Here is a 12655-nt window from a genome sequence, read left to right on the forward strand (position 1 = left end):
TTTCTTCCTGGCTGAGCCTAGGGAGACTGTGTGTTTCTAAAAATTTGTCCATTTCCTCCACATTTTCCAGTTTGTGTGCATAAAGATTTTGGTACTATTCATAAATTATATCTTGAATCTCCATGGCATCAGTTGTAATTTCTCCTTTTTTGTTCCTGATGGAGCTTATTAGAGATTTTTCTTTTCCATTTTTCGTTAGTCTAGCCAAAGGCGGTCAATTTTGTTTATTTTTTTGAAGAACCAACTTTTTGTTTTATTAATCTTCCGTATAGTTTCCCTGTTGTCAATTTCATTTAGTTCTGATTTCTGCTGGGTTTGGGGTTGGTCTGTTCTTCTTTTTCCAGTTCTTTGAGTCAATTCATTAGGGTGTCTATTTGTGATCTTTTTGACTTTTGGATATAGGCATTTATGGAAATAAACTTTCCTCTCAGGACTGCTTTGGCTGTGACCCACAGATTTTGATAACTTGTGTCACCTTTGTCATTTAGTTCAAAGAATCTTTTGATTTCCATCTTTATTTTCTCGTTTATGAAGTGATCATTCAGCAGAAGATTGTTTAATTTCCATGACTTTGTGTAGAGATTAGAGTTTCTGTTGGGGTTGATTTCTATTTTTATTCCACTGTGATCTGAGAATATGCATGGTATAATTTCTATTGTTTTAAATTTTTTAAGACTTGCTTTGTGTCCTAGAATATGGTCAGTCTTAGAGAATGTCCCATGAGCTGATGAGAAGAATGCATAGTCAGTGGTTTTTGGGTAGAATGTCCTGTAAATGTCAGTCAGGCCCATTTGTTCTAGAGTTCTGTTTAAGTCCATTATTTCTTTGTTAATTTTCTGTTTGGAGGATCTGTCCTGTCAGTGGGGTGTTAAGGTCTCCGACTACTATGGTGTTGCTGTCTATCAATTTGTTTAGATCAAGTAGAGTTTGCTTTATGAATCTGGGTGCACCTAAGTTGGGTGCATACATATTTAGAATTGTTATGTCTTCTTGTTGAACTGTACCCTTCACCATTATATAGTGACCCTCTTTGTCTTTCATTACTTTTGTTGATTTTAAAACTAAGTTATCTGAGATCAATACTGCCACCCCAGCCTTCTTTTGGCTTCCATTTGCTTGAAATATTGATTTCCACCCCTTTACCTTGCATCTAAATGCATCCTTGCAGGTTAGATGCCTTTCCTGAAGACAGCAGATACTTGGCTTGTATTTTTTTATCCATTCGGCCAGCCTATGTCTCTTGAGAGGGGAGTTCAAGCCATTCACATTTATTGAGAGCACCGATAGGTGGGGCAAATTACTGTTCATTCTGTTGAGTTGCATTTTGTTGCTTTGTTTTCTCTCTTGAGCCATTGTGGGATTTAGCCTTTGATCTTTAGCTTTTGAGTGGTTTTACATTTGTGAGTGTTTATTGTGCTGATCCTTGTGTAGTTCTGTTTTGAGTACTTCTTGGAGGGCTTGTCTTGGTGAATTCCCTCAGTCTTTGCTTATCTGAGAATGTTTTTATTTCTCCTTCATATACAAAACTTAGTTTTGCAGGGTACAGGATTCTAGGCTGGGCATTATTCTGTTTCAGAAGAGTGATAATGGGGCCCCAGTCTCTTCTTGCTTGTAAGGTTTGAGTTGAGAAGTCTGGCATTATTCTGATGAGCTTTCCTTTGTATGTTACTTGTTTCTTTCACCTTACAGCTCATAGAAGGGCCTCTTTAGTGGCTATTTTGGTCAATCTGATGACTGCATGACGTGGTGTCTTCCTATTTGCATTGAATCTCCCAGGGGTCCTTTGAGCTTCTTGTACCTGGATATCTAGATTTTTAGCAAGGCCTGGGAAATTCTCCTCTATTACATCTTCAAATAGCTTATCCAGCCCTTGCATGTTTTCTTCTTCACCTTTGGGAATCCTTATCACCCTCAGGTTTGGTTTTTTCACATAATCCCACATTTGTTGTAGGCTTATTTCTTTTCTCTTAATTATCTGCTCAATCTCTGTGACTGACTTATTAATTGGAAGGAGTTGTCTTCAATCCCCGAGATTCTTTCTTCTGTTTCATCTACCCTGTTCTTGAGGCTTTCCACTGTGTTTTGTAGTTCCTTGAATAAATTCTTCATTTCCAGGAATTCAGTTTGACTTTTCTTTAATATTTCAATTTCTTTAGTGAATTTTTCTTCCAAGTCCTGGATTTTTTTTGTGGTTTCTTTGTGTTGGTTATCCATTTTTTCTTGTATATCATTGAGTTTTCTTACAATCCATGTTTGAAATTCTTCTTCTGTCATTTTAGTGTTCTGAGTTTGGTTAATGTCCATTGCTAGAGAGCTGTTGTTCCTCTTTGGGGGTGTGCTTTCCGTTTGATTCTGCATACTTCCAGAGTTCTTTCGCTGGCTCTTTCCCATCTGGATCAGTTGTTCCTTCTTGCCTTTAGATTTTTGTTTAGATAATGAGACGCCCTGTTTAGTCTCTGAGCCAGCAGGTGGTGTTTGTGGGCGAGATTCAACCACACCCTTTATGATGAATCAGTAGATGCAGTAAAAGGGTGTGCAGAATGACCTCCGTGTCAGTAGGTGGCACTTGCTGGGAGGAGGGAGCTGCAGTGCTGTTTTTGGGTCCTATAACCAGCTCTTGTTCCTCTGGAGAGGCCTCTTGTGCCTCGGGTGGTGGGTGGGGCCCTGGGACTTCCAGGTGTGTCCTTATTCTCCACCTCGGTGGGGGCAGGTCCGGGAGTGAGTCTGGGTGGGGCTGGGTTGGGTGAGCCTGCCCTCAAGCTCCACAAATGCTGTTAGCAGGGGTCAAAGGTCTGTTCTTTGCTTCTGTGCAAAGCTGCCGGGAGGGGCTGAAATGGCTCCACTCAGCCGAAAAGTCTGGGCTTGCGGGGTGGGGCTGTCTGAGACCTGCACTCTGGAGCAGATCTCGGTCCTTTCCACCCTCCCCTATTCTGTGGTTTCTCCCAGGCCTCTGCCAGCAGGTAGGACCTCAGGCCAATGGATCTCTCCTGGCCATGACGTGGGCCGGGAGGTTCCCTGCCCAGGATCGCAACCTGAGATGGGTGCACAGCCCTCTTTTGGGAGGAGGGTTGCCGCTCAGGCATGCTGATGTGCCCCTGAAGACACACATTCCTCAGTAGGCTTTTTCACAGATATCCCTTCTGTGCCCCGGGGCAGTGCGATTGTGACCGGGCATATGGGGTCTGGTCTGTAGGCCTGTCCCCTGGGCCCTGGAGATCAATCCTGACCCTTCCAGGGGAAGGGGTGCTGGTCTCGAATCACCTACAGAGTGCCCAAGCTGGATCGATTTCACTCCACCTCGGGATTTTCCCCACTCTCCTGGACTCCCCAGGCAAGCAGCACCTGGGAGGGCTAGCGGATAGGGAGCTCGCAGTCTGAGTACCCCTCAGTCTGCTGTAGGGCCCCAAAAGGAAAGGTCCCGTTCCTTGGAGATGCCTCTGTGTGATGGCTAAATTGTCTCTCTGGACACCCACGGGTAGGGAAGGGGAAGGAGAGAATGGAGCAATATGGCATCTGTGCGCGGGGAGGTGCCCCGAGGGAGCTGGGAGCCTGGTGCCCTGTCCTCAAGAGGCCACGGCTCACTGGCAGCAGCCGTCTCTGGGCTGGTGTCGGCAGGTCTCTCCAACTGCTCAGGAGCCCACCAGCAGTCCGAGATGCAAAGGAGGGGAAAGTTAACCGCTCCACCTACCCTTGTCGCTGGTCTCCAAGCCTCTCGGGACCTTTCTCCTTCCAGTTCTCCACAACATCTTCCCGTGGAGTCTCCTGTAGTTTCGGGTACCCTTCCTTCCGACCTTCACCCGATCTATGTTTTTCTGCTAGTTTATTTTTTTCACTTTCTTCTAAAATTTGTCTTTTTTACAGAGACACTCTCACTGGCAGCTTTTCTCATCCGCCATCTTGGCTCCTCCCCTTGGGTTTACTTTTTCTTTGCTTTCCTTCCTTTCAGGAGGACTGACCCAGGACCTGAAAGCTGCCTACAGCTGCTTTTTGATGGCATGCGAAAAGCCTGCAAAGAAGTCTGTAGAAGCTTGTCATAATGTTGGTCTCCTGGCACATGATGGACGGGTCAATGAAGATGGCAAACCCAACGTGGGGAAGGCCAGGGACTACTATACAAAGGCCTGTGATGGTGGCTATGCCTCCAGCTGCTTCAACCTCAGTGCCATATTCCTGCAGGGTGCCCCTGGCTTTCCCAAAGACATGGGCCTGGCATGTAAATACTCACTGAAAGCCTGTGACCTGGGCCATGTCTGGGCCTGTGCCAATGCCAGCCGCATGTACAAGCTGGGGGATGGTGTCAACAAGGACGAGGCCAAAGCTGAGGTGCTAAAAAGTAGGGCTCAGCAGCTACACAAAGAACAGCAAAAAAGTGTCCAACCCTTAACATTTGGATAATATGGCACAACTTCCCTCCCAGGCAACAAACAGCTTGAGACTGGCCCTTCCTATTTTTGAGGCCTGATGCAACTCTTGAAGGTCAACCTGCTGGAGCAGGAAAACTTGGGACTTGAATCAGTAGCACTGGTTACAGAGATCTGTTGCCCCAAAGTGTTACCCGCTGGGATGTAGCCTGTGATGTTTATTTCAGTCAGCAGTCATGACTGCCACCCACTGACTTACATAATTACTGATGTAGGCTTGCTTTTTGCCTTTAGAGTCAGATGTTTCCATAAATTCATAGAAATCAGGAGGGATATGCAACATAAAGGTTAAAGGTTGTTATGCTTCAGGGTTGTTAAAGATGAAACATAAGCTGGCCTTTCTCTAGAAGAGATATTCACAGTTGAAAATTAGCATCCCCAGTGTAGTCACCTGGCGCTGCCCATCATGCTGAGGGAGCAGATTATTCCCAAGGCAACTTCAGCTAGGAATTTGTAAGCAAGGACTCTGTGACATTTTGTCCCCTGGAACTGAACCTTTTTAACTGTCTCTGTGAATAAACTGTTTTGATTACTTTATAATTTGTGTTATTGGTGTTCTCCCCAGATTCCAGGTAGGTAGTAATTATGCCTTTTAAGAACATTTGCTTTTTCTTTTTTAAAAAATTTTTAAATTGATTTATATGTGTGTGTGTGTGTTTACTGTAAAAGAAATCACTTAAGTACACTGTCTTAAGTCAATAGGTAGAATCAATATGTAAACCCAGGGGTCACCTGGGACTTTAACATGACATTGCCGTCAACTTCCCTGGATTGTTTGTCTCAAATTGTAGTCCATTTGTTTTTTCTATTATCTCCTAGCTTGTCACCAGGGGGCGAGCTTGTTATTTTTTCTGCGATAACAGGACAATTATACCTGTCACCACCCACTGTTTTCACAAGGAAGACTTGCCATGTGCATGGTTTGTTGAGCACAGCTGGCCAGCTTCTCAAGTTGATGGAGGAGAGGGACTTTCCCAAGTATAGAACAGAGGTTTTAAAAGACATCAAGCTCATTTTTAAAATGTAGTTTTTGGTGTGCTTAAACTCTGTAGGCAAACAAGCCTATAAAAAGATGTTCAACATCACTAATCACTAGGAGAATGCAAATCAAAACCACAATGAACTTTTAAAACTTAACAGTAAGAAAACAGCCTGATTAAAAAATGGACCAAAGACCTTAATAGATACCTGACCAGAGAAGGTATACAGATGGCAAATAAGTATATGAAAGGATTCTCCATGTGACACGTCATCTGGGATAGGCACATTAGAACAACAATGAGACCACTATACAACTATTAGAGTGGCCAAAATCCAGAACATTGACAACATGAAATGTTGGCAAAATCGTGGAGCAACAGGAATTCTTGTTCATTGCTAGTGGAATGCAAGATGTATACAACCACTTTGGAAGACAGTTTAGTGATTTCTTACAAAACTAAATATGCTCTTGCCATGTGATTCAGCAAATTTCCCTCCTTGGCATTTACCCAAAGGCATTGAAAACATGTCCATACAAAAACAAGCACATGGATGTTTGTAACAGCTTTATTTATAATTGCCAAAACCTGAAAGCAACCAAGATGTCCTTCAGTAGGTGAATGAATAAATAAACTGTGCTACATCCAGACAATGGAATATTAATATTAATATTATTCAACGTTAAAAAGAAATGTTATCCAGCCACAGAAAGACATGGAGAAACCTTAATGTTACTAAGAAAAAGAATCCAATCTGAAGAGGTTATGTACTATATGATTGCAATACTATGACACTGGTATGTATTCTGGAAAAGGTAAAACTAAGAAGACAATAAAAAAATCAGGGGTTGGGGGAAGGAGGGATGGATGGTTGGAGCATAAAGGATTTGTAGGGCAGTGAAACTACTCTGTACGATACTCTAATGGTGGGTATATGTCATTATACATTTATGCAAACCTCTGCAATGTGCAACACCAAGAGTGAACCCTAATATAAACTGTGGACTTTGGGTGATAATGATGTGTCAGTGTAGGTTCATCAGTTGTAACAAATGAACCACTTTGGTGGAAGATGTTAATGAGGGAGGCTATGCATATGTGAGGGAGGAGAGTATATGGGAAATCTCTGTACCTTCTCAGTTTTGCGGAGAACCTAAAATTGCTCTAAAAAATAAAATGTATTAAAAATACAAAACCACAATGATTTGCCTCACACCCATTAGGATGACTACTATTAAAAAAGTAGTGTCAAGGATATAGAGAAATTGGACCCCTTGTGCACTGTTGGTAGAAATGTAAAAATGGTGCAGCTGCTATGGAAAGCAGTATGGCAATTCCTCAAAAAAACTAAAAACAGAATTGCCATATGATCCAACAATTCCATTTCTAGGTACATATTCAAAAGAATTGAAAGTAGTGTTACCAAGAGGTATTTGTATATCAATGTTCACAGCAGCATTATTCACAATAGCCAAAAGGTGAAAGCAACCCAGATGTCCATCAACAGATGAATGGATAAACAAAATGTGGTATGTACATAAAATACTATTATGGAATATTATTCAGTTAAAAAGGTAGGAAATTCTGACACTACAGCATGGTTGAACCTTGGTGATATGCTAAGTGAAATAAGCCAGTCACAAAAGGATAAATGCTGTATATGAGGTATCTAAACACATGTATGAGGTTGTTTTTCTTTTTTTTTTTTGAGACAGGGTCTCACTGTGTTGCCCGGGTTAGAGTGCCATGGCGTCAGCCTAGCTCACAGCAACCTCAAACTCCTGGGCTCAAGTGATCCTTCTGCCTCAGCCTCCCGAGTAGCTGGGACTACAGGCGTGCACCACCACGCCTGGCTAATTTTTTTTCTATGTATTTTTAGTTGTCCGGTTAATTTCTATTTTTAGTAGAGACGGGGTCTCGCTCTTGCTCAGGCTGGTCTCGAACTCCTGACCTTGAGCAATCCTCCCACCTCAGCCTCCCAGAGTGCTAGGATTACAGGCGTGAGCCACCGCGCCCGGCCATGTGTGAGTTTTATATGAACTCAGAAATGATGGTGGTTGCCAGGGGCTGAGGTAAGGGAGAAATGGGTATAGAGTTTCAAATTTGTAAGATGAAAAAGTTCTGGGCCGGGAGCGGTGGCTCACGCCTGTAATCCTAGCACTATGGGAGGCCGAGGCGGGTGGATCGCTCACGGTCAGGAGTTCGAGACCAGCCTGAGCAAGAGCGAGACTCCGTCTCTACTAAAAAGTAGAAAGAAATTAGCTGGACAACTAAAAATATATAGAAAAAATTAGCCGGGCATGGTGGCGCATGCCTGTAGTCCCAACTACTCAGGAGGCTGAGGCAGTAGGATTGCTTGAGCCCAGGAGTTTGAGGTTGCTGTGAGCTAGGCTGACGCCACGGCACTCTAGCCAGGGCAACAGAGCCAGACTCTGTCTCAAAAAAAAAAAAAACAGAAAAAGTTCTGGAGATTAGTTGCATAACAATGAATATACCTAACGCTAATGAACTATGCATTTAAAAATGGTTAAGATGGTAAATTTTACATGCATTCTACCACAATTTTTTTTTAAAACTAAACATTTACTATTTTAAAAAATACAGGATGGTGTGGTGGCTCACACCTGTAATCCTAGCACTCTCAGAGGCCAAGGTAGGAAGATCGCTTGAGCCCAGAAGTTCGAGACCAGCCTGAGCACAAGTGAGACCCTGTCTCTACAAAAAATAGAAAAATTAGCCAGGTGTGGTGGCACGTGCCTGCAGTCCTAGCTACTTGGGAGGCTGAGGCAGGACGATTGCTGGAGCCCAGGAGTTTGAGGTTGCAGTAAGCTATGATAACACCACTGCTCTCTAGCCCAGGTGACAGAGCAAGAAATACAAGGTTTGAAGTTTTGGGTTATAAAATTAATATGTTCTCAGAAAATGCAGTTTGGAACATAGACAAAACCATTACCCCTCACTATCCCACCACCTACTGGCATTCTTTGGCACAATAATGTTCATGTTGCTTAATCATTTTTTTAAGAATCGCACCTTTTCAATTAAATAATGGGTTTGTGGTTTTGAAAAATTAGGTTTACTTGTTTTTTAGGTGGGTGATGTGCTGGATTATTTTTTTATAAACCAGTTCCTGCCCGGGACCTCTGGTACCTGCCTTCCTGAGTCACACATTTGGACGGGGCTGGGAACAATGGAGTGAGCATTAATGGTGTCAAATGTGATAGTTCATGAAAATTATTAAAATGCAAAGAATAATAATGTACTGTTCAGAAGGATCCAAAGCCATTTGTACCCAGGCTGCTGTGGGAGGCAATAGGTTGATAAGAGCCATTATGGATGAGTTTCTGACTTTTGTGCAGCCTTTGAGGCAACGTTTGAAAATGGGTTTTTAGAGTCTGGTCACAGCAAGCAGTATCATTATTTTGTCTTCTAGCCTGCAGGCATTTGAATCATCATTAGCAACTATTTTCTACACTTTCCTCCATGCCAGGCTTGGGCTGAACACAGGAAATTCAGAGATGGCCTGATGGTCTAATGGGGAAGAAGGTCCCTAATTGGCTAGTGGTTTGTGTTCTCACTAAAATCTGACAGTATAGGGCTCAATGCTGTGAGAAAGGGAAGCAAGAGTCCAAGAGAGGGAGGGAAAGGCCTGAGGGTCTAAGGATTTGGCTTTTATTTTGTGGGTAATGCAGAGTCTCTAAAGTGTTTTTAGCAGGAAAATGAAATGATCACTTTTGGAAATTAGAAAGATCACCCAGTGCAGACAATGAATTGGAGGGGGAACAACTGGAGGCAGGGAGACCCGTCAGGAGAGGGCTGCAAAGGTCAAGGTGAGGCATGGTGGGACCTGAGCTAAGGCCTAGCAGGCAAGGAGAAGGGAGGCAGTGAGAGGCTGAGGCAGCTGAATAAGCAAGATTGAGCCACGTGGGGGTAGGGGGAAGGTGGAGGCAAGCATACGGTGAAAAAACCCAAAGCAGGTTTTTAGCTTGGGCAGCTAGGTGGACAGTGGGAGCTATTCATATTGATTTGGAGCCTGTGGGATAGGGATGGGGAGGAGAAACTTTATGAGCTGTTTGGCGATTTTTTTTTTGATTTAGAAATTAATTGCATTTTTATTTTATGAAATTGCTTGCAAATTTTTGTGAAGGGCAGGATGGCAGAGGGGAAATGCTTAGGCTTCAGATCCGACAGATACGGACAATTCTAAATCAGTCAAAGGCAGACTAAGCATATGTGTTTAGGTCACCTAACAAAGAATGAGATAAATATAAATTCTACTCCTTAAAAGCAGGAAGTAATTGCTTTGGGGAGAAAATTGAAACTTTTTTGGCTTCCTAACATTTATTTTGCAGTTTAGATCTCTTTTTTTGTGAATTCTACATTAGAATTGCAGGGAGTTGTGTTGGGGGGGGGCAACGGAGGGGGACGGTTACCAGACTATTTCCAGTTCTTAGGTCTAAAGGTCTTAACCTGGGTTCCGATCTGGGTTTTGCTTTTTATCGGCTGTGTGACCTTGGCCAAGTTACTCTACTTTCTGTGTTTGGGTTTTGTCACCTCTCAGATGGGGATAACAAAGCCTTCTAATAGGGTTGTAAGGATGATTAAATAATAGCACTTATCATAGAATGATAAATGCTTCTTTGAAAAGATTTTTATAGAACTAGATTTTACAATTAGATAATTGCTTTCTCTCCAAGTGTCATTGTTAGCTTGTGAGGGAGTCTAGCTTTTAAATCAGGCTGCTTTCGCTGCCATTCTTTTAATATCCAGGGAGCTGATGCTGAGGCTCTCTAGGGGTATTGAGGGTACAAAACAGCTGCAGGAGGCAGGCCTGGGGCAGGGGCGGTGAGGGCTGCCCCTACCATCTCCCTTCTCCACTGCCTGAGTGCCTGAGAGTCACTGAGAAGACTTGCACCTGCTGGGGGCCCAGATTGGAAACTATTCCCAGCTGGTGCCCCTCCCAGGCTCGAGGAATGGTGATTGCATTACAGTTTATAAATCAGTCCTCCCTACTGTCGAAAGGGGAAAGGCCAACATTCTTTGCCCAACATATAAGTCTCCCCACACCCGTGATATGATCCTGCCTTCCTATGTAGCCCCATCTTGTTCCTAACTTGGGCTTCCTCATCCAGGAACTGCTTATAGTCTCTGCACCAACAGCCCCCTCCCAAAAAAATCCTTACCCACCCCTCACACAAATGGCAGCTGTATGTGATGCTGGATGTGTTAATTCATTTGACTGTGGTAATCAGCACACAGTGTATATGTATATCAAATCATGTTGTACACTGGAATATACCCCCTTTTTATTTGTCAATTAAATATTTACAAAGAAAAAGTCACAACCAAAACACCCAGGCTGTTTCTTACTGCCAAGCTTGTGCCGATGCTGATTTTTCTCTTTGGCATGCCCTTCCACCTTTCACCTTCATCTTTTAAGACTCTGGAAGCCTTCCCTCATCCCCCAGGTTGCCACAGAGGCTTTCTCTGCCCACTTATATCCGGAGTTCCGCCCATCACAATACTGATCACACTGTTATCTGTGTATTTTACAGTCTTCACTGCTCACAAGACCATGAGTTCCTGGGATACGGGGACTTGGTCAGCTCCATCTCTATCCTTAGTGGCTGGAGTGGGGCTGGGCACACACTAGCCATCAGTGGCTGCTTGCTGAGATGAACAGCACAGAGTGGCACCTTAGCAGCCTCACGACCAGCTCAAGACAAATCAGGCACAAGCTCCTCTTCATATCCAGGGACCTGGGTAGTATCCACAGGACTGTGCTGTTTATGAAACTCCTTAACAAGAAAAGCTCCTGTCTAAGCCAGAGCTGGCATGGTTTAAGTACACAATAGATCAGTACTCTTCTCTTGGTTCTGTTGGTTTTTTTTTTTTTTTTAAAAGAAGGCTTGAAATACTGAAGGAAAAGGTCCCAACACAGTGCCACCCTGGCATCCTAAAAAACATGCTCAATAACTTAATGCCAAAAAAACCAATGTTGACATCCTCATGGCTAAAGAATCTCAAGTCCAAGTATACCACATTCTTGGAATACTAAGAATATTTTTCTTGGAACACTAAGAATTAATAGTTTTTGTTCATCATTATAATTATTTGTTTTCATGTGTCTCCCTGATTAAATCTATGAGGCTCCAAAGACAGGGACCAAGAAGTCTACCCTCTTTGAAATCCTTCAAAGATTTCTTGTTCCCATAGCAATGGGCACACCCTATTTCCCTACTCCTCAATCTCCTGGGGCACCTGCTTAAAATAGAGATTCTGGGGCCCACCTAGACCTACTAAGTGAAAATGTGGATTTTAAATAAGCAAACCCCAGGAGATTCTTATGCATACTAAAGTAGGTGACCCACTCAAGTGGAATAAAGTCCCAGCTCCTTAGCTTGGCACCACAACCCCTCTGCAGTCTGGGCTCCACAGCTCCAGTTCTTTATATAGCATTTCCACCAAAATATCTTGCTTTCTTGCCTCCCTTGGCACAAGTCTGGCCAACTCCTAATAGTTCTTTAAAACTTACCCAGATGTCACCTCCTCTAGGAAGCCTTCCTGGATACCTAAGGTCTGTGGTGCTCTGACAGTCCCTGTGCTTCTCACTCTCAGTCCTTTTCACATGGTTTGGGAGTGTAAGTGCCTCAAGATCGTAGATTGTGTCTGACTCATTTCTATTCCTAGTGCCTAGCTCAGGACCTGGTACAGATAAGGTACGTAATAAATCTTTACTGAAGGAAAAGGAAGGGAAGGAAAACTCAGAGGGACAATTCCTGTCTTCCAGTAGATCTTCCAGTAGATCTATTGAGCATTGAAAAGGTAGTGTTTTGGAGAAGGATCTGGATTGAAATCATTTCTCTGACACATACAAATGTGCTATGTTACCTCTCTGAGCCTCATTTTCCTCATTTCTGAAGCAGGGATAATACTTTTCAGGACTAGTGTGAGGGTTAAAGGGTTAAATGAGATAAAGTGAGTGAGGTGCCTTGCTCAACACCCGGCACATTCTAATTATGTAATAAATCACTGAAAGACTATCTTCTGGAAGCAGAACAAGGCTCATTCTTTACAGCTCCAGAGAGTAGAACTAGGCCCAATGGGTGGAAGCTGCTGGGGAAAGATCTCAGTTCATAGAGGTCTGAGTAGAAGAAAGAACCTTCTACTTGGCAGAATGGGAAGCTTTGGGAGGAGGTGAACTTCCTATCACAGTGACATGCAAGCCAAGGGTAGATGTTCACCTGTCAGGGT

The 12655-nt window shown here is 43.4% G+C and overlaps 1 protein-coding gene across 1 annotated transcript in view; it reads left to right on the top strand.

Moving 5' to 3' along the window:
* LOC105806298 (cytochrome c oxidase assembly factor 7) overlaps positions 1-4950 on the top strand; it is a 25701-nt gene extending 20751 nt beyond the window's left edge. The window contains exon 3 of the mRNA XM_012639400.1: positions 3947-4950. Coding sequence (XP_012494854.1) covers positions 3947-4395 — 449 coding nt within the window. The 3' untranslated portion in view covers positions 4396-4950. The remainder of the gene's footprint in view (positions 1-3946) is intronic.
* Positions 4951-12655: the final 7705 nt, after the last annotated feature.

The sequence above is a fragment of the Propithecus coquereli genome, unplaced genomic scaffold (assembly GCF_000956105.1).
Source record: "Propithecus coquereli isolate 6110/MARCELLA unplaced genomic scaffold, Pcoq_1.0 Scaffold14, whole genome shotgun sequence".
In the NCBI taxonomy this organism is placed as follows: Eukaryota; Metazoa; Chordata; class Mammalia; order Primates; family Indriidae; genus Propithecus; species Propithecus coquereli.